This window comes from Coenobita brevimanus, chromosome 26 (genome assembly GCF_032717465.1).
Source record: "Coenobita brevimanus isolate Jiangsu-jjx chromosome 26, ASM3271746v2, whole genome shotgun sequence".
Classification (NCBI taxonomy): domain Eukaryota; kingdom Metazoa; phylum Arthropoda; class Malacostraca; order Decapoda; family Coenobitidae; genus Coenobita; species Coenobita brevimanus.
The window spans coordinates 44,837,267-44,858,238 of NC_136979.1; the positions used below are offsets into that span (position 1 = coordinate 44,837,267).

Consider the following 20,972-nt stretch of genomic DNA (forward strand, 5'->3'; position numbering starts at 1 on the left):
ACTCTACACTGAGTGACAAGCCAAATGGTTTCCTGTACACCAGGAAAGCATTTACTACGCTGGGTGGTAACCATATAACCAGATTTTGGCGCCTGGTAGTTTTAGTGGGTAATTATTGCACTCCAATTGGATTGAGCTGGTGAAGGTTTATATCCAAGGAGTGGTTGGGGTTGATTGCTCATGCAATACCACTCAGGGATGAGTGAGGCTGGTCACTCTCATCTTAAATGTCGGGACCAACTGCCTAGCCCCGGGCTCCTACGCTCCTCATGGGGCAATGTAGGATTGGATGATGGATGGATGGATAAACACCATATACCAACGTTAGCCCTAGTTTAGTGGCAACATTAAGCCAACATTAATTAATTTATTTTTTATTTTTTTATTTATTTTTTTTTTTGGGGGGGGACGCATACTACCTGTAGACACTTAAATGTTTCGAACCCGGACAACCAAGTACCCATATCTTGGCGCATGCGGTAACACTGAGCCTTCATGGTTCAAATTACCAAATAACGCTACACAGTGCGGCGTGAAGTGGCACAGCTGAATGTGGTGAAAGCTATAAATTGGTAGAGGCCTGGCCAGCACCTAACACGACTCTCATACCTCATACACAGTACAACACCCGCCCTCACAGTGTTCATAACACTGCACAATTAAAAAAAAAAAAAAAATAAATAAATAAATAAATAAATAAAAAAAAGCACAACAGTATGAGCTACAGAAAATACTTCTGAAACAAAAATATGAAAAGCTGAGGCATACATGAAAAATAACCATATTATTTGATTTGCTGATTAAAATAAGTTTGAACCTAATTACTGACTAATACGTCTATAGAAATGTGTTCTGCTCGCGCAGTATAATGTATACAGACTACGTTACCAGAAGTTCATGGTCCTAAAGTCTTAAACATTTGATCATTTGCACGATAACTACAAATCAAAATAATTACAGTAAAAATAATTTTTTTTAATCCGACCTGAAATCATAAGTATTTTGCTAATTACAAAATATCAAAATTGTCACTAACAATGCAAAAAATATAAAAATGGTGTAACTACAAGAACAATAATCTAATGATGCTATTAAAAAGCGATGGTTATTGATAGGCAGACAGATACCTGGCAGAGACTTACAGTGTACAACTGGGGCTGATTCTGTCATTGTGGTGCTGTCACCCTCTGAGTTCTGGTAATCACCAGACTCGTGTGAACTATAGGGATGATTTAAATACAGTAACGTCTTGTCTTTTTATTTTAGTCTACCACACATGTATATTAAAGTTCTGGTCAGAGCTGCGGTAGTGAAATATTTAGTGACAATTTAGTTTCTTCAGGGTAGTGGCACACCTCCGCAGTCACTTATGATGCTGATGCAGATTAGCAATTCTTAACAGCATCTCGACAAGTCACATGCACCACAATGGCCGTCCCCCAGTCTCAGTTCACTATATGGTCTCTAACTTATGGGTTAGACGTTCAGCAGACAGAACAACACCCACGCTGTTATGCTGTTATTAATGACCCATGAGGCATTCTGTGAGGTGCTGGTGTGGTCACACAGTTGTTGGTAACTCTGGTGAGACTCATGACCAGTTCAAATATGGCGGCCAAAGATGGCAAGGTAAATAGAAGAGCGTGAGAAGCGAAGTAAGGGAAGAAGGCGAAACAAAGATTTGTCTAACATTACAACACATAAAATATATCCTCTCTATAAACGACCTCTGAATACCGGAAGAGCGTGTTAACGGAGCTGAGAACTGCCGCTACTGAATATACCATAACGGCCAAAATTCCGTTACGTCTGTCAACTTTCCGAGGTGCTTTTGTAATGAGACGGTTCAAATTAGAATCAAACAGTAAATGACTGAATACAAGAATATACTTGAAAGTAGCTGAAAAAAAAAAAAAAAAAAAAAAAAAAAAAAAACTACCCGTCATCTCAGTCAAGTAGACTGTAAGGATCCTGTAAATGAAAATTTGACTATTATACATCCATCCTGGATGACTCCCAATCCTAGCTGAGTGACGCGTAAAGTTGTGACTCTAAACAACTTTTATGAACAACTTTTCTTTCTATAATCGTTACTTTCTGAGAATCGAGTTTTCGACACAGACGCACACATTCGTACAAAAATAACGACCATCGACTTAGGATTACTGGCTTAATTCAAAAAGACGTCTGCTACAGAGAGGATACAAGAGTCCATTCCTCGATCACAGCAATGTCATGTAGGCGGGGGGAAATCATTAGCCCTGCACTCCCGCTAATGACGTGAGTGTTAAATGTGTTACCACGGCACTTTACTTGATGCCCGTTGCCATAGTTACTCGACCATTACCTAAATTACTCTGCTGTTACCCAAATCACCAACAACTGTGCTGGATGGGAAGCATGGGCATATTAGTATTTACATACATAAACACAAAAACAATCCAGCAACACAAAAACAACAGCAATGATCTAAGAAAATAAGGAAAACCAACAACGGCAGCAACTCTTACACTACTGATAGTAAATTTAGATTATTACAGGGCCATATGGTTGTCGGCACCTCTCTCAGCGATTTATTTTGCCTATTACGCCCTATTATTCTCTCGTACGTGATTTATGTCTTCCTCAGGTCGACAGTGTGGGCTAATGACTTACACGATGACATCACTTTGAAATATGCAGAATAAACCACAGAAAAGGTGCTACGAATCTTCTTAAGGGAACAAGAATAGGGCCTATTGTTGGTAAGTTTAAAGTTAGGATTTTGTGTAATCAATTAAGACTACTGGCCGCATTCACGACGACAATCGGACATGTTACGGAAGAAAGTAGGACAGTTATATACGAGAATGATGAGCTATGACGTACATGGGGGAGGACAGAGGGAAGGAATAAGTGTTCCTTCTCCCCTCCCCTTGCCCTTCCCCCCCTCATCACACCCGTCTTCATATATACACATACATACATATACCTATATCTATATCTATCTTATATATATATATATATATATATATATATATATATATATATATATATATATATCACACACACACTTCGTCAGTCTCTGTATTTTCTGATTCTTCAAAACTGACTAAAACAATAGTAGCCCAGCAACTTTGGGTTAGTTACCATACTTTGGTCAACTGCCTGAAAAACGTTAACTGTTACAACAACTGTCATGAAGTCATAAAAAAAAAAAAAAAAAAAAAAAAAAATAAAAATAAAAAACTTCAGGTCAGTCTTAGCATTTCTTGATACCGCAAAACCGGCCATATACACCACTTGTGTTTCTGACGGTTAGATCACTTTCACCGAGCATTTACAAAACCTAGCCGTCACAAACTCTTTTAATTTAACCATTGCACATGGCTTAACACATTTGGACAGCCTAATTATTATTATTATTATTTACGTGTCCGACTCTGGGCAAAGGCTCAGGGCCTATTTCTTGAGGGCAGTGGCCTATCCCAAGGCCCAGTAGTCCTCCTACACTTCCACATGTCACCACTTTGGCATTAACACCCATCGTCCATACTGAATACATGCTAGGGCTGTCTCATACAGGACTGGTGTATTGGTATTAGCGGGGGTATTTTTACGACATGTCGGCGTGTCATCTGGTAGATCAGGAAAGTCTGCTTTTATGAAATTCAAATCCTTAAACTGTTCCCTGCCCCAGCCGGGATTCGATCCTGGGTCCATTAGGACTGCAAGCCGCCTCTCTACCGATTCAGCCACCGCCTCCCTCACACTTTACATCTAGCCTTCTTCCAAAATACCAACGAATTCCGCATACTGTTGTTACAATAGTTTAGTCGGGCATCCCACTCACCTAACTGCCACAATCTTCCTCGTTAGTCACTAACATATATATATATATATATATATATATATATATATATATATATATATATATATATATATATATATATATATATATATATATATATATATATATATAAGATAATCTTAAACAAGAGTACTATAGGTAGCTTTCTTAAGCATTCATCTTGTCTTCATACTAACCTCCGGTCCAATGTGGTTTATTTATTTTCATGTTCTACTGTAGCTGTCCTGCTAGATACGTGGGGTCGACCTCACGTTGGCTGCTCCACCGAATTCTTGAGCACCAAGGTAAATCCACTAGGACTGGAAGGTTCCTCTCTAAACCCTCTTATTCTTCTATCATAGAACACTCTCACCTTGCTGATCACCCTTTCTCTTCTGCAGATTTTCGGATACTAACTTAATGTCAGTCTTACTCTGACCTCATTACTGCCGAATCCATCCTGATTCATAGAATGCGACCCAGTCTCAATAACTCGACTAGCGCTACCCAACTATTCACGCAGTAACAACTTTTAACAGGTCAACTCCTACTCCTTTTATTTCATTTTTTAATATATATGTTTAGCATAGTTAGCCTTTGTCCTAATCTTCAGATTTTGCAAGGATTAAACATGGTACTTTTATGCTTTACCCCATTTTTATATTGCTTCCCTCTTTTTTTCTTTTTTATGCAAGTCTATGTTTTGTACACAGGTTTTTTATTTCTCCTGACATTGATCGATGATTGTTGTCTTTTAAACTTTTAGATCCACTGATGATGGAGATTGTCTCCGAAACGTTTGGATTAATAATAAAGATGCTGTACATCACAACGTTGGTACTACTTTTCCTGACAAGACTAAGGTTCCCAAGAGGAAGATCTTTTGGGGATATTATAGGCCTATATATATATATATATATATATATATATATATATATATATATATATATATATGTGTGTGTGTGTGTGTGTGTGTGTGTGTGTAATCAGTTTAAGCCTCTTGATTTTTCAGAATCCCCCTCCCTTTCTTTGTGTTGCTCTTAAAACTGGCCAAATATAAACGAGCAACTTCCTATCCTGTTAGTTATAGTCACATTAATTTGCCATACACACCAAATTAAATTACTCGTATACTTCTCACCAGCCAACCTGTCCGGTGAGCAGCACCTCCTCAGCCACCATCCGAGATACATGGAAGGTCAGTGTGAAATTTACGAGTATATGAGAACAGAACAACACTTTACGAAAACGAAGAAAACTGCCTTAGCCAGTTAGAGGCGAATATTAGGAAAAAATGTGAGTCGACAGGCGAACTGGCTGGCACGAGCATTACAGCTAAAACCAACCCTCTCATTTACCATCATGCTAAATTTTACATGTTTCAGCTTTTCCTGGTACTTTAAACTACAATCACCCTTCATTTATACATCGGACTACATTTCAGGCCAGCTTAAGTTTCAGTTTAATACTTTAAAAGTAGCCAATAGTACACCAAGAGCTTCGGTCGGTTACACTCCTTTAGCCGAGCATCGCAGCTAAACTGTCACAACTACCCTCTCGATTCTTTACCGTTAACATCAAGCTGTATTTTCGGTCGGTTGTTAGTGTTCTACAATTGGCCAAATATTACCCCAAAAACTTTCTCGTCGTTACAGCCCCGTTAGCCGAGCATACCAGCCGAATTAACTGCCACAACCAACCCTCACATTTTCCCGCCAAAAACAACAATCAGGCCGTCAGACGTCATTATCCCGTGCCGAGAAATAAACTTTTATATTTCCAAGGTTTAAAAACGGAAATGTCACAGCAATAATGAAATCCGAGCCGAGTAAAATGTCAAGCCAGGAGAAGTCCAGAAGTGCGGATGAAATATTTACCGTGCGACCAAACGGACGGAAGCCGGAATTGTAGGGCTTATTCTCGGTTCTTAAATTTCGTAACACCTTTCTTTCAGCGATTTATTTTGCCCATTACATATTCATATTTATTAATAATATATTTAAGGTGGCAATTACGTAATATTCAAATGATGGGGACGTATTCTTGGTTTCCATTTTTCTTAACGTCTCTTACGGCGGTTTACTTCGAACACTACTCATAATTCTCATGGCTGCGACAACTCTTCTACTCCAGCTAAAGCCAGATGTTTTAATCCAGCTGAGAGTTTAATACCGACACCATTAACTCTTATGGTTTGGACAATTTTAGGTTTGTAATCCTCTTACAAACAACTGTATTCAGCCGAGTAAGTCATCAGGGGCTGTTATGTTCTCCAGTTTGTTTAATCTTGTCTGACAAAGTTCCCTAACCTCTTTCAGCTCAGTTAATGGCCAAGTGCAGTCAGAGTGGAGGATAAATCTGAGTAGTAACCAAGGAGAGTCTTTCCTGCCTCATAAGACATCAAATTTTATGCCACCATGATCAAGTATTTAAGTTGTAGGAGTGGTCTGGTTCCCTAAGATGAAAAGAAACCGACAAAAGATAGCATTATATTCTATTTGGCTTCTGGAAGATTTCGTATCGCATCTCCCTCAGCAACTTATTCTGCACGTTACCTCTGATGTTACTAGTACGAACTACAGGGATATTTGAGACAAATTTAAGATAATATCGGTGTGAAATAAGCAAGTAAATCGCTAAAAAGGTTCTACATAGTCCGCTGTGCTAACGGGAATACGGCTTATAGGGTTGTCTCATGCGCCAGTCCTCCTCCATTCAGCTTTATTACAGAGCCGTTCACGCACCTTTGCTAATTCATTTGGCCAAATTACATGCCTCTCCACGCATATATATCCCTCCACCTGGCGATATTACAGAGCTCTTTACGCATCAGTACTGCTACGCATCGCACCATTGCAGAGCCTTTCACACATTAGTACTCTTCCATTCTGTGTTATTACAAAGGCCTTCACACATGGCTCTCCTCTTCTGTTATATACTTCGCTACGGGAGGCACAAGGCTTAGATTTATGCCCATCGATTGGATGCGGGTCATGAAGGCACACAGTCTATTGGTCATGGTTTGTACAACATTACATGGTGAACTGAAGAACTCTGAAACAAATAAGCTCGCCTCCCGCCACTTCACGTGACGTAGACCAGAATTAATATTAATACATACATACATACAGAGACACTTTCATTTTAATATAATGCCATGAAAAAGTTTCGTTTCCCAACAATATCACACGGGCTCTCAATAACGTGGATGAACAAAATATCGTTTCCCGGGATAGCTAAATAATCGTGGAGGAATAAATTAACTCGCTTCCCGCTAATTTTAGGGAGATTTACTGCAAAACTGTGGGAGATTCCCCCCCCCCCTTTTAGTGCCAGTCTATACGACTCCTTGGCAAAGTTCCCAGTAACTGAAAAACTTCACTGCTTGAATGTCGATCACTGTTAACCCTTTGTAGCCCTTTTTTTCTTTTTCTCCTCCTCCTCCTCCTCCTCTATACTGTAGACCCACCTGGATCTACGCTTTTCGATAAATAATTCAGATAAAACCAGACGATCGTGTGAATGGCAAAATCATTGTAGTTTGTGTTGAAAAATGACTCTCATTATCATTATTGTTAGTATGGGGCATTTAGGTGCTTGTTCACGCCAGATAACCAATTCTGTGCAGCTACAGGGATTCATGGCATTGTGTTCTGAAAATTTCAGTATTAAAGACGCTACCGATATGAACGCATTATTCCGGTTACATCTGGACGATTCTGCCGCGGTCATTTATTCTGGTCAGGACCGGACGATTTTACTAGTCCATGGAGAATCAAGAGGTTATAGAGAAAAACATATTCTGCGTGTTAAGGCAAGCAATTAGTCTTATACGTGGTTATGAAAGTGAACATTTTTTCTACGTGTTTCTGAATGCAGTGCATTTTTTTTTTCTTTTTTTACCGTTGTGTTTAGAGGGCATTCAATTATAGTTATTTTCAATAAGTGTATATACATGGTTATGAAAGAAATTTTTATACGCGTTTATGAATGCAATTTGGTCTGCGTGTTGCTGAAAGCATACAATATTCTGTCCGTTTATGAGAAAGTATAAATTTTGTAGGTGTTTAGGGAGGTACAACGGACGTTCTATTTGGTTAACAGACGTGAACGTGAGGACAAATCTATGCGTTAATAAGAGAATAACAATCTTTCACCGTACGTGTTAATAAAAGCAAACTGCATTCTTATGCCGTATTCAAGGAAAACCGACTTTCTTTAAGCACTAATGAAAGCAAACTACACATTATTCTTCAGCTTGGTTATGGAAGTAATTTATCTTTATGCACGCGTTTATGGATGCCAGCTACATTCTTTGCCGGGTTTATGGAAATAATTAATTATATCCGCTTTAATCCAAAACTCCCATACACTATTTATATATTTTACTTTATCGTCAGACGATTTTACTCGCCAATTGTAATCCTTTTGAGGTGTACGGTTAACAAAAGTTTGTTATTCTTCGAGTGTAAGAATTTAATGCACTAATTTTTACTAGGTTAATGACTAACTACATTTGCTACAGCTAATTCCAACACATTTTTTACGAGCTTTTGGCGTCAAATGGATTTTTTTACACACTAATCTTTCTTAGTGGTTATCAGTGCACATCTATATGCAACCTGCATTTTCTACTGTTTACGAAAGCAAAATGTCTACATTATATATGAAAGCAAGCCACAGACTTTTTGTTATGCGTTAATGAAAGCAATCTGCATTTTCTACGTATGTATGAATGCAACTACGATGTTTAAAAAGCAAACTAAATTCTACAAATGTCAAAAGAAAGCAAACAATCATTTTTCCACCAAAATAAAAGCAAAACTACGTTGTTCTACATGTTTAAGGACGCGCACTAAATTCTACAAGATTTAAGAACTGTGAGGAAGAAAAAATCCCAGAGTTGAATGCTTGGTGGATGCGTTGCTGGTGGTACAATCTCACCTTGATGGCGATGATTTCAGCATAGCCTAAAGTGCCGCCCTCCAAGCTGGTTATAGACCTTTTAATGCCCTGAAACACAAAATGGGGGGCTACAAGTTAATTTACGAGCTGAGAGAGAGAGAGAGAGAGAGAGAGAGAGAGAGAGAGAGAGAGAGAGAGAGAGCAGCTTATTGGTCATTATAAAGACGTTTGCAATAGGGTTACCACACATGTAACTTCTCTGTAAGTGCAAGGCAAGGACTGAAAAAGCAGGATGGAGAGTAAAGGAGAGCAGATAAAGCATAAGGCTGCGAAAGAAAAGTAACAAATCCTCAGAAAGTTCTATATACCTGTCAGTGCCCACGCCTGCCTTAACTACCAACACACTTTATGACACAATATTTTACACCTTAGGGTACGATAACTTGGGTGGAGGCGCGGGCAGCACTTGTTAACAGAGACGGGCGGGCCTGCCAGACGCGCGATTCCGACTCTCACCTTGGGCCGGGAGTGAATATCATAAACGGCACCGGCTTCTCCCTTCTGTCCCGGTTCACCTGGCGCTCCCGGTGCTCCTGGTTCACCCTGAAAACACAAACACACGTAAACATCATCATCATCTAAAATTAGCTGCCCACTACTACAAAGTGCTTCATAAAACTAGGAGCGTTTTCTTCCACATGGAATTGGTCATCATCATCATATTTCCCTGTATTTTAATGGTTCACTCTCAGGGCATGCAAATAAACATTATCTCATCATTTAACAACGATTTCATACCATTTGAACGAAGTACGTGAAACCTGGAACTGGAAAAAGTGGGTACGCCGTGCGACCACTCATTAGTCGAGAGAGAATCGAAAAATGTATAGTCTACGGTCAGACCCACCCACATTTCACATACACTGCAGAACAATACGGTACGTGTTTCATCGGTTACCCGAAAATTTCGTTAATTGCTCATTTTAAATAAGTATTCCAAAGTTATGTTTTTAATGTGTTTCAAGCCTTTATTTTTAATAAATATGTAAACACTTGCCACCATTAATCAGGAAGGCAAAAACAGGGTCGCGGATAAGAATTTTACACTGCATTCGTACTTGAAAGCATTTTATCTTTACCACGGGATATGCCATTAATGAAGAAGAGGACGTGAAAGAAAGAACAAATGGAAAATAATTATATGATAAGTTAATGAAACAATGTTTATAAGGTGATGCAAAAAATATGCCAGTATTCTAAGTGGCATAGAAGACTTCGCAACACCACTTCCATAACGAATTATTTTGTATATTACATACTGACATTCTCTGGTACGTCACAGTTATCATTTAAAAAATATATATATATATATATATATATATATATATATATATATATATATATATATATATATATATATATATATATATATACAGTCGTTGTAATATCGACAAAATTTGCGTCAATACCATACTATAGGATAATGAGATGTGTGAAGAATATTTTTCTGGCCTATCGACCATTGAGGCCAAAGCCCCTGGTCATTGTTTTTTTTTTTTTTTTTTAATCGACCATTGAGGCCGAAGCCCCTGGTCATTAAGGCAAGAATATATATATGTATATACATTGACATATATACATATATATATATATATATACACATCCATGCATTTGAACATACAGTACACACTTTCATATATAATAATAATAATAATAATAATAATAATAATAATAATAATTTTTATTCCACTTGAAATACATCACCAAAGCTGAGGACTCACCGGTTCTCCCTTCGGCCCGTCTAGCCCGATGGGACCCTGCAAGAACGACATTACATTAGTGTTGCTCAGAGGACAACAAACAACGCTCACCATACTCGTACACACAAATAAAACTAAGGTGGGGTGGACAAAATTTACCACAGAGACAAAACTCACATAAAGGATGAAACTAACTGGGCTTCTCCTCGGTCATATTAATTTTGGCCGATAAAGCAAAAGATCAAATGAAAACATGCTAAGCTTTATTAGTTCACTGATGTATTAATATTCTACTTGACTTAATAATCATCATTAATGTTTTAAGTTTCTATAATTAGATGGGAATTACTTGAAAGTTATTGTGAATGTCCTAGTCTAAAACAGCACCATTCTAAGGTGAACTACACTGCAAAAGCCAAACAGAAAAGGAGGAAGTCTTGAATACATGCTTCAATTAGTAGCTTCCTAAATCAGTGACGTCAGAGCAGCCTGTGACATCATTGAGGACCATGACGTCACAGCAGCCATCATGAATGCAAGTATTCCCGCCAGACGGTAAATATCCACTATCTGTATGGCTAGTTTTATTTTATGGTGACTTCATGCCAACTGGCGTTAATGCCGGACATGCTTAGATTTAGTGGAAGTATTTGGTAGTTTAAATGTCAACAACTACTTCAAATTCTTAACGGGAATCGAACACGCAAAAGAGAATAGAGAACTTGTGGAAATCGTCTGCCACCAGATGTCTCACTGTTTAACAGCTTCGCCCCAAGTACGTGTTCAAGTACCGTGATTTTTCTTTGCTGATGTGAGAACATCTGTGCCAAAATACCATCATACACTATTGACGTACTGATAAGGCTTCGTAACAAAATATAAGAGGAGAAAAAATTAATACATCATTATTAAATTTTCGCCAAAAGAGGGACTGGCACAAACAAAACAAGTGCTTGGTTAAAACACAGTACAAATCGTACATTTCAGGAGGCAAGAATTAGCTCAGCTTTGTAGCAGCTTCGTTAAAAACGACAAAGGAAATATAAAAGAGCAGGGTTTTCAAAATTCAAGCATCGTTTTCAGGGAAATAAAACAACAAGAGCAATGTATTCTTCCCTGTTAGACTTTTGTTACGAAGCTTTTTCAATACTTAAATAATGTACGGAGGTATTATGCCACACAGGTTCTCACAATGACAGAGAAAAATCATGGTAATTTAACACGTATTCGGCGCGGAGATCTAGCGGTAGGCGGCTTCACGAGTCCCCCATTCTCTGAAGCGGATTATTTGAATACCAAAGGTTCAGTGTTAAAAAAATGCATTACCACAGCCAACCAGTGTATCATTATGATTCTTCCAAATGCTGCCAACATTTCCAACTGAATACTAAAGCGCCATTCAGGTCGTAATTAAGGTGGAGGACACGTTGAAACTATGAGCATTCGGGCGTTCTGTGAAGATATTGTTAGTGCCATGCTTCGTACCGTCAGTGCTATCATGCAGGTGTTAAACTATTATGTAATACGCAGAAATGACAAAGCAAGGACGGAAAGCATGAAATATGAAAAATAAGGATATGCTGCCACCATGCAAAATAAACAAAGGCCATCTCGCACGACACCGCTGATTTATCTTTTAATGAGCCAGTCTACACAAAAGAAAAGCGTGAGAATTACAACAAATAACAACATGAAACTGAAAAACACCAGAAACTGCGATAAATTTCATACACACATCAGCATAAGCACAACCACTAGTCAGGATTCCCAGAAATGTCTCGGAGAAAATGTAAACAATAGCTGGAGCCGACACGATTTAGCTGTTAGAGGGATAATAGACTTCTGAGGAACCCTGAAAATGAAAGTAGGGAAAAACACGACGACAAATGGAGAAGCAGAAATGGAATTATAAAGAAGAGAATTTTTGTCGCTTCACCACGAGGGCGTCCAGTTTTCCATTTTGTACTTCCTAACACATGATGCTTTTACTCAGTTCTGTGGCGAGGTTTCATACTGAGGAAATAATTAATGGAGAGTTTGTAGCCCACTCACAGCGAATGGTTTCTTCAAAGTTAAATAAAAATCGTCCAGAGATGAAAACAAAAGAGAAAAGATGTTAGAATTTTGAAGGATTCACCCATTTACAGAACCTAAATAAGAAAGTCAACCAAAAAAAAAAAATACGATCTAATAAATACAAAACAGGGAAGAAGGAAGGACATGTGCGAGAAGAAAGTGAAAGGAACTCTCATCGAACACAAAGTTGTGAATCGGAAACTATGTCGTAGCACTGGTGACGACACGGAATGGCAAATAAACATTGATTTTTCCTAATGGACTTCCGGGAACTTGTACAGAATACGAGTGAGAGGCGAGGAGGGTGCAGGGAACACGAAGCGTGAATGGGGACACTGTATGCATATGTGGGGAAGAATGGGAATGAAAATTATAACTCGAAAATTTATGCGTCGAAATATCCAACCTGGCTACTCATGATGCTATAATGTCCGTGCGTTGACATAAAAAGACGATGCTAGGACAGTAAAACATCTAAAAGATATGCATTAGGCGTAAGTATGCAGCCTAAGAATACGAGAAATACGACCCCCTAATATACGTGTTGATATCAAACATGGCTGAAAGCCAGAATTGTCAATAATGCATTTGAGTCCGCGCGACAAGATACGTAAACCACAGAGCGTCAATACAGAATATCCCAAAATCTGTGTTAAGCGTAAATGCGTCGCCTAAGCAGCCAAGTTTACAACTGATCAGTGGGTAAAGTTGCACCAAAAGCAGCATTATAACAGCGGCAGCCCGGGAGCCACGCTGATAGATTAAAAATGCATGACGGCCGAGCAAAGTTTGAAAATGTTTATCAGCCCCCGCGACTTTACTGCCACAAACACAGTTCACGGAGCGTTGCCAAACTTTTGCCACGTCAGTTAGAGACTCAGTTTTATTCATTAGGAACCAAAACCTTGCACAATCAGGCAGTGATTTTTTCGCTTAAAGTTAGAGGCATCTGATAAAGGAATGGGAAGAGGCTCGCTTGAAAGGTGTCGGATCTACGAATGTTATATGTTACGAAAATGTAAATAAGCTATATAAATGTTAGAACTGAGTTACATTACTGTTAGGTCTACGACAAATTTTTTAGCTAATGTTATGACTACGTTAACCCTTCCAACCTGACATCCTTTGCATTTCATTTTGCTGCTACAAGATCTTATTCAGCATAGGAGAGACTTTTCAAAATGGGAGGGTTAATATCTATCCCCATTAACCCTTTCACTTCCGGGTGGCTGTCCTAAACTGAGTATAATCGCCAAGTAACAGCAAGAATACACTACAAAAGACCTCGTACTGAAGGGAGAGTTAAGAGGTGGGTTAATGGTGAAAAACAGTGCGTGATGTGAGAGAGTGCTGGGTTAAGAGTGAGAGAATGCGGTGTTAGTGTAGCACAAGAGAGCCTGCCACCGACCGGGAACCCTGGGTAGCCTCTCCGCCCTTGTGGCCCCTGCAACAGAGACACGGCGTTAACCCTCTCATCTACTCTACAACTCTACTATTCTATTCTGTCTATCGCCCGACTACTTTCTGAGCTGAACTGCTATACTGCCAATACTGATATTACCACGTGAACCAAACAGACATAACCAACCCGACGCACTACCAAAAGCCGAAACCACAAATATAGCAGTTAAACGCACCTCACCTGAACACAATGATCTGTTGTTAATTTCAATAAAATGCTCACAGGAATCCAGACAGTAACAAGGAGCTAGATAATTCGCAAAGAAGTAACAAAACATCTTATAAGGTACAAATATACCGAAAAATGTCAAAAGTCCCAGCATGTCAAGAACATGCAATATGCAGAGACCATAATTATCCTCCAACTTCAACCGAGTCAACAGCAGTAGTTGCAAAACTGTCACAAAATAACCCCCTTCCCCCAAAAACATGTAGTGTCACGATATCCAAAAACCACAAGCATCCACATGTTTCGAAATATCTTTTAAAAGGCCAGACATAATCCATAATATCTGTAAATCTCAAAAACACATCACCCGACCGAAATCATCGTGCCGAACACACTCATTTGCCGATCAGAATAACATACTTTATTCTTTCCCTCTCTCTCTAGCCGGCTTGTTTCACCAGACGGAACTAGACCATTCCCACAGCATGTATACTAAGTCGTGGTTGCATGAAATTCCATGAGCCTTAGTTGTGAAGCAGGAACGAATCTCCTTGGTTACCAGTCACATCAACCCTCCACTCAATACACCTGGCCATCAACTGAACTAAAAAATGTAAGAGTTGTGTCACGAGAAAACAGACCGACTCAAGTTACGCGGCTACCCCACCGCCAGAATACACAAACACAAGGGAATAACCAGCTGACCAATGAAACCCTGATACATTTTAATCTTGCTACTGCCAAGCGGTTACAGTAAAGCTGAGGATTTGCCTCTAGTAAGATAAGAATTAGAGAGAGAGAAAAAAAAAGACAAATAAGCCTAACAAAAACAAAACCATCGTAAAATTATTGAAGAAAACTAAATACAAGTACTGAGTTAAGAAAGTCTGAAGAATGCTTACGCTACAAATTAAAAAAATAGTAATGAGACTAAAAGGAAAAGTCACAAGAAAAACAAATTCACTTAACAACACAAACTTAACAGTCCAAGTAAACATAAACCTTAGGTCATATCCTCGTGGGCTTAAGGGGCTTACTAGTAACTTTATCATCAACATCTTCAAATTACACCGTGTATGTAATTTATGTCTTTAATGTTAACAATATCAACATTCCTTAGGCAGAATTACCTGCAATGGAAGAGGTAGTAGTTGATATATTAAAGAAATATAGACACAAAATCAAAACGGTAAGAATAACAAAATGAACAGAATCAAAGCAATCCACATGAAAAGTCGGAACAGATGATTATTAATGTAAAGAATACATACAAAGTCACGGCTCTAGTTCTATAATAATAATAATAATAATAATAATAATAATAATAATAACAATAATAATAATAATAATGATTATAATAACCGCTACACGTCTAGCAAATAACGTCACTAAGCTCCAGACATTACACACTCCCTCCGCATTGCATAATCATAACTAACAAGGGTGCTACACAGACGCAACAAACGGCTACACCATGCACGTGGGGGCTACGGCATGCAACAGGAGACATCAATAACGTCAACAGCAAGAACACGGAGGCAAAAATAACACCAAAAACAAGAACAATGAGGCGAAAATTTGAAAGTACCGGGAATCCATTTTTGCCTGGCGGTCCGCTGGGTCCCTGTGTGTGGAGAGACGGTTACTGCCATTCAAAATACAGCAGCGGTTTTAGTCTGTATTTAAACTGAGTAAAACGCCCACATTAAACTGCCATTCTTGTCAGACGTAACAGTTATAGTGCATATATAATAATGAGGCAAAACGCTTGACTTAAAATGATGAGCAGACTGGGTAATTCTAGAAGGGCCACAGGCAAAAAAAAAAGTTGACAAGATTTATGGTTTAACTTCACTGTTGCGATCATCAACATACTGAGAATCATATACATACATATATATCCATTTATCTGTCTTTTATGTATTTACCTACCTATTTATCTATTTGATTACTTCTACCATTAAAATATACTTAAAGGAAGCAGTGATAGCGAGTGTAGCATCATGTAACATTATTCCTGTAACGACTCGTCAATTAACCAGCACCAACACTCAAGTGGCCTACAAACGACCACTTCAGATCTAATAATAGCCAGCCCACTGTTGCTTTGACGCAGTGATCGCTTCCCATAACGTACCACTTCTGTTTGTCGTAACTTTTCGTCCAGTCTTAGTTCCCTATTTGTCTCTCGCTCAATCTGCACTTCGACTGAGTGGCTTCTCATCACGCCTTACATCACACTACCACTGAACACTCCTGTTACCTCCTGGGGGATTGCCTGATGATGGAGTAAGGTCATGTCCGAAACGGTGATGTATGTGTGTGTGTGTGTGTGTGTGTGTGTGTGTGTGTGTGTGTGTGTGTGTGTGTGTAATAATAATACTAATAATAATAATAATAAACAATAATAATACTAATAATAATAAAAAATAATAATAAAATAATAATAATAATAAGACTATACTGCATGAATTCTGGAACAAATATATATGCCGGTATTATTATATGTAACACATTACGATAATCATTCCCGTCTTCCTTATTTTGCTATACTTCTACCGTCGCTCCACAGGCAATCCCCAAACTGCTCAAGTAGCTTTCATCACAAGCCGTATGTGAGGCATGGATCTTGGAAGCATCAACCTACACACAAATGCGTTAGGATTTTACAAACGTAGACTTAGACCTGCGTAACATTATCCTCTAGTAACTAAATTATTCCCGCCATTAACTACAGGCTGGGTTACCCTGCACCATCACCACGCAAATTTCGAAAAAAGGGGCCTCCCAAGTTATATTTATGACCACAATTTACCGCTAATTTCTCATCTTAGGAATTCTTTGGACTAATCTCGACGCGACCCATCACAATAATTTGAAAGAATATTGATCGCATAAATCTCAAACATATATGTATATATCACTTCTTGTTTTAGTAATTCTCTGGCCCATATCGCCGTGGTACTTGTAACTAATTTCGGTTTATGTGTTATTTATTTATTTATTTATTTATTTATTTTTTTGCGGAACTTAACACCAATTTAGCCGAAAACAAAATGAACCTGCTCCAAAGTTTTTCAGTAACAACATCTTCCTACGCATTCCTTCAGTTACGAATATGGTAACATTTTCGGAGACAACTACTATTTCCCACATATTCTTTTCAATGATGCATCAGTTATATATATATCTATTTGAACATGATCAGGCAAAATTGTAAAAGGCAGCTCTCCAAATCTGCATAACTTGTGTCTGTATATAAAAAAAAATAAACAAATCCTGTATATTCTAAAAACAAATCCTGCATATTCTCTTTCCACATGAATTTGTTTTGTAAAGCCCGCATCGACGCCTTGCCTTCCAGCCCACACTTACCACCGGGCCGGGCTCCCCATCCTTGCCCTTCTTCCCCCGCCGCCCTCTCGGTCCGGCCTCTCCCTTCGGTCCTGCAAAAGAAAAAGAAATAAAGAGAATTAACTACGCGAAGAAAATAGCAGAGATCAAAGAAGGGTACAGGGGAAGGGTAAATAAAGAACATTAACCCTTTCATGGTCGGGATAACTTTACTACTTGTTTTATTCTAGTTGACGCCCCACATTTAATCATGGGCCGTATTCTCGTCGGTTAAGGTAGCTCCCTAACACGTCCTCCTAAGCGATTTATTTTGTTTATTATTCCTTAGTTTTGTCTTCTCCTCCATTTAAATAATCCAAATATCACAATCTTCAGCATGAATAACATACAACCTGATATGAACCGGCCTTATCCAAAAATAAATCGCTAAGAAAGAGGTGCTAGGGTGCTTCCTTAACCGAGGAGAATATGCCTTTTTATCAACCGTGTCACGACTGGGACAACTCTATAGTTCACTCACTTAAACTTGGCCCAAATTTTCATTTTTTTGCAGCATATTTCACGTAGCTCAGTGGCAGAAAACAATACTATGGCTCTACTTACTGTCTAGCACTTCTTCGTGACTGGCATCATGTTCTAATGTTAATGAACTGTTACAACTCAGCTTGCAAGATGGAGAGATGGTAATTTTTGGCCAAGGTAAAGTGAACAGAGTATTGTATTCGTTCTAAGTAACAGGCAGATGCCTTCAATTAACTGGGTGAGTCATTGAAATGTGTTGAGAGAGAGAGAGAGAGAGAGAGAGAGAGAGAGAGAGAGAGAGCTAACATACCTTTAATTCCTGCTATTTTGGGGTGATTTTATACGGCTCCTCAGAGACCACTTGTAGATGCGGTTCGACATGTTCTGTGTTCTGTTCACGTTTGTACAAGTGCCTATCTTGGGAGAATGTCAGAGCGGACACACACACACACACACAATCTATTTCTCCCCCCTCCCCCCCTGCTCTCACTCCGTTCCATAATATCTCCCGTTTTCTATATCGGCCACGGACACCGATAAGAGAGACTGTGATAAAAATGACAACGTGTAGAGATACGGGTTGTGGAGAGAGAGAGAGAGAGAGAGAGAGAGAGAGAGGGGGGGGGCAAGAATACAGAAATACAGACTGACAGACGGGCAGAAAGATATAAATAGTTAGATCAACACACACACACACACACACACACCACAGAGAGAGAGAGAGAGAGAGAGAGAGAGAGAGAGAGAGAGAGAGAGAGAGAGAGAGAGAGAGCACTCCTTTTCTCGAGGCAGATATTGGAGGTCTGAGAAGCAATCGAGTGTGTCTGTGTTTGTTAGTGACAGTCTCTCTCTCTCTCTCTCTTATAGGTCACACACACACACACACACACACACACACACACAAACTAACTCTACAGTTAGTTAATAAAAAAAAAGGAAACATCAATACTGAGAGTTGTGGTATGAAAGCAGAGGCTAAATTAAAGTTGAGAGAGAGAGAGAGAGAGAGAGAGAGAGAGAGAGAGAGAGAGAGAGAGAGAGAGAGAGAGAGAGAGGGAGAGAGAGAGTGAGAGAGAGAGAGAGAGGGGTACTGTCGGCTACCATGATTGGATTATCCGGGAGGAGATTAACCAAACCTCTGATAGATCCAATCTGTCGACCTCTCTCTCTCTCTCTCTTTGTTCCGGTTTCCTCAGTATCTACTCTCCCTCCCTCTCTTTCTCTCCTTCCTTCCCTCTCATCTTTCATCACTCTCTTTCTCCTTCCCTTACATCTTTCCCTTCCTTTGTCCTTGCTCCCATTGTTTCTCTCTCCCAATTCTCTTCTCTCCCTCCGTTTCTGTCCCTCCCTCCCATTCTCTTTCCCTCCTTTCCAGACTCACCTTTCATCGCTCTCCTTCTCTCCTTCCTTCCCTCCCTTCCCTCTTTCCTCTCCTCCTACTCTCCCTTTGTTCTGTCTCTACCCTCATCTCTCCCTCTCTCCCCAACTCACCCTCCTTCCTCTCCACCATCCAGTTAACAGCTCGTCCAAGATATATATTTCCCCCCCCCCCTGCCTCTCTCTCTCTCTCTCTCTCTCTCTCTCTCTCTCTCTCTCTCTCTCTCTCTCTTTCTGTGTTCGTCTTTATTTTTCATCCTACTATTTTTAATCCAATTAGGCCTAAAATTGTCGTCTCCATCCTTAATGCTGATTTGTATTTGTAACGACGGACTAACACTGGAATATGGTGCTAGTCACGAAGAAGCGCTACGGAGAGGATGTGCGGCCGCAGTATTGTCTCTTCCTGCCAATGAGCGACGGGAAATAGGCTGCCAGAGAACGAAAATCTGGGCCAAGTAAAGGTGAAAGGAGTATAGACGCTTTTTTCAACTTTAAATTTGGCAGCGGGAAAAAAAACTAGCATAGAGATAATCGAGGCTGTGGAACTTAAGCCAGCAGTCCACCGGGTTCACATTCAGTTGAGCCTGGGATTGTTGCTCCTACTATTTCTATCTACCACGTCCTCTCCTATCTATCAACTCTTCCGTGAATTGAATAAAAGTCTGAATATAACACGAATAAAAAAACTATACAGTACTAAAGTGATTATTCTCTCTCTCTCTCTCTCTTTCTCTCTCTCTCTCTCTCTTCCCGCCTGAATAAGGGCTCTGAGAGTGATAGTAATGAAGTCGTTAGAGTTAATACCGGCTGACTCCCTCGCTGGTGGGAAGGCAGGGACACCCAGAGGAGGCAGGGTGAGGCAGGGGAGGTGAAGGGGGAGGAAGGGTTGGCAGGGAGCGGCAGGGGAGGGTATGGCAGGATGAGAATGGGTAGTTAGGATTAAGTTAGCCTAGGTGTGGTGGGGTGTGCAGGGAGAGACAGGGGATGAGGGGTCGGAGGTAGGGTGAGAAGTTCTATGTACGATGAGGCAGGTGAGAGGATTGGACAGGCAGGGTGAGGAACGTAGGATGGATGAGACTTGGGGAGGTAAGATCAGGGAAGAAGAGGTAGTGAGGGGAGAGGCAAGAATTTAGGGAGACGCAAGGTAAGATAGGATGAGACTGGATGAGCTGAGGAGAGATAAGGTAGGGTCAAGGGAAAGAGTGAGAAAAGTGAAGGGAACAGAAGTGACAAAGAAAAGGGAAGGAGAGAAGGGTGAGAGGCCAGGGCGAGGAGGTAAGGGAAGGAGAGGGAGAATGGAGAGAGAAGGTGAGAGGAGAGGGAGAGGGAGGAAGATGATGAAATGTGACTCTAACAGTTACAGAAGTTCGGTCCTACAATATCCATCAATACACACACACACACACACACACACACACACACACACACTTCCACACAAACCCACTTCCATCCACTCACTTCACATTTCCACTCTCAGCATCACGACCTTCCACATCAGCTGCCACCCTCGACACTT

The 20,972-nt window shown here is 39.8% G+C and overlaps 1 protein-coding gene across 1 annotated transcript in view; it reads right to left on the reverse strand.

Annotated features, from left to right (window-relative positions):
* Window positions 1–18,457, reverse strand: part of LOC145394030 (uncharacterized) — an 87,307-nt gene extending 68,850 nt beyond the window's left edge. Inside the window, exons 1-6 of the mRNA XM_080268000.1 lie at window positions 18,421–18,457; window positions 17,576–17,646; window positions 13,979–14,014; window positions 10,516–10,551; window positions 9,251–9,337; window positions 8,774–8,842 (exon numbers count right to left, since the gene is read on the reverse strand). Coding sequence (XP_080124126.1) covers window positions 8,774–8,842; window positions 9,251–9,337; window positions 10,516–10,551; window positions 13,979–14,014; window positions 17,576–17,646; window positions 18,421–18,457 — 336 coding nt within the window. The remainder of the gene's footprint in view (window positions 1–8,773; window positions 8,843–9,250; window positions 9,338–10,515; window positions 10,552–13,978; window positions 14,015–17,575; window positions 17,647–18,420) is intronic.
* Window positions 18,458–20,972: the final 2,515 nt, after the last annotated feature.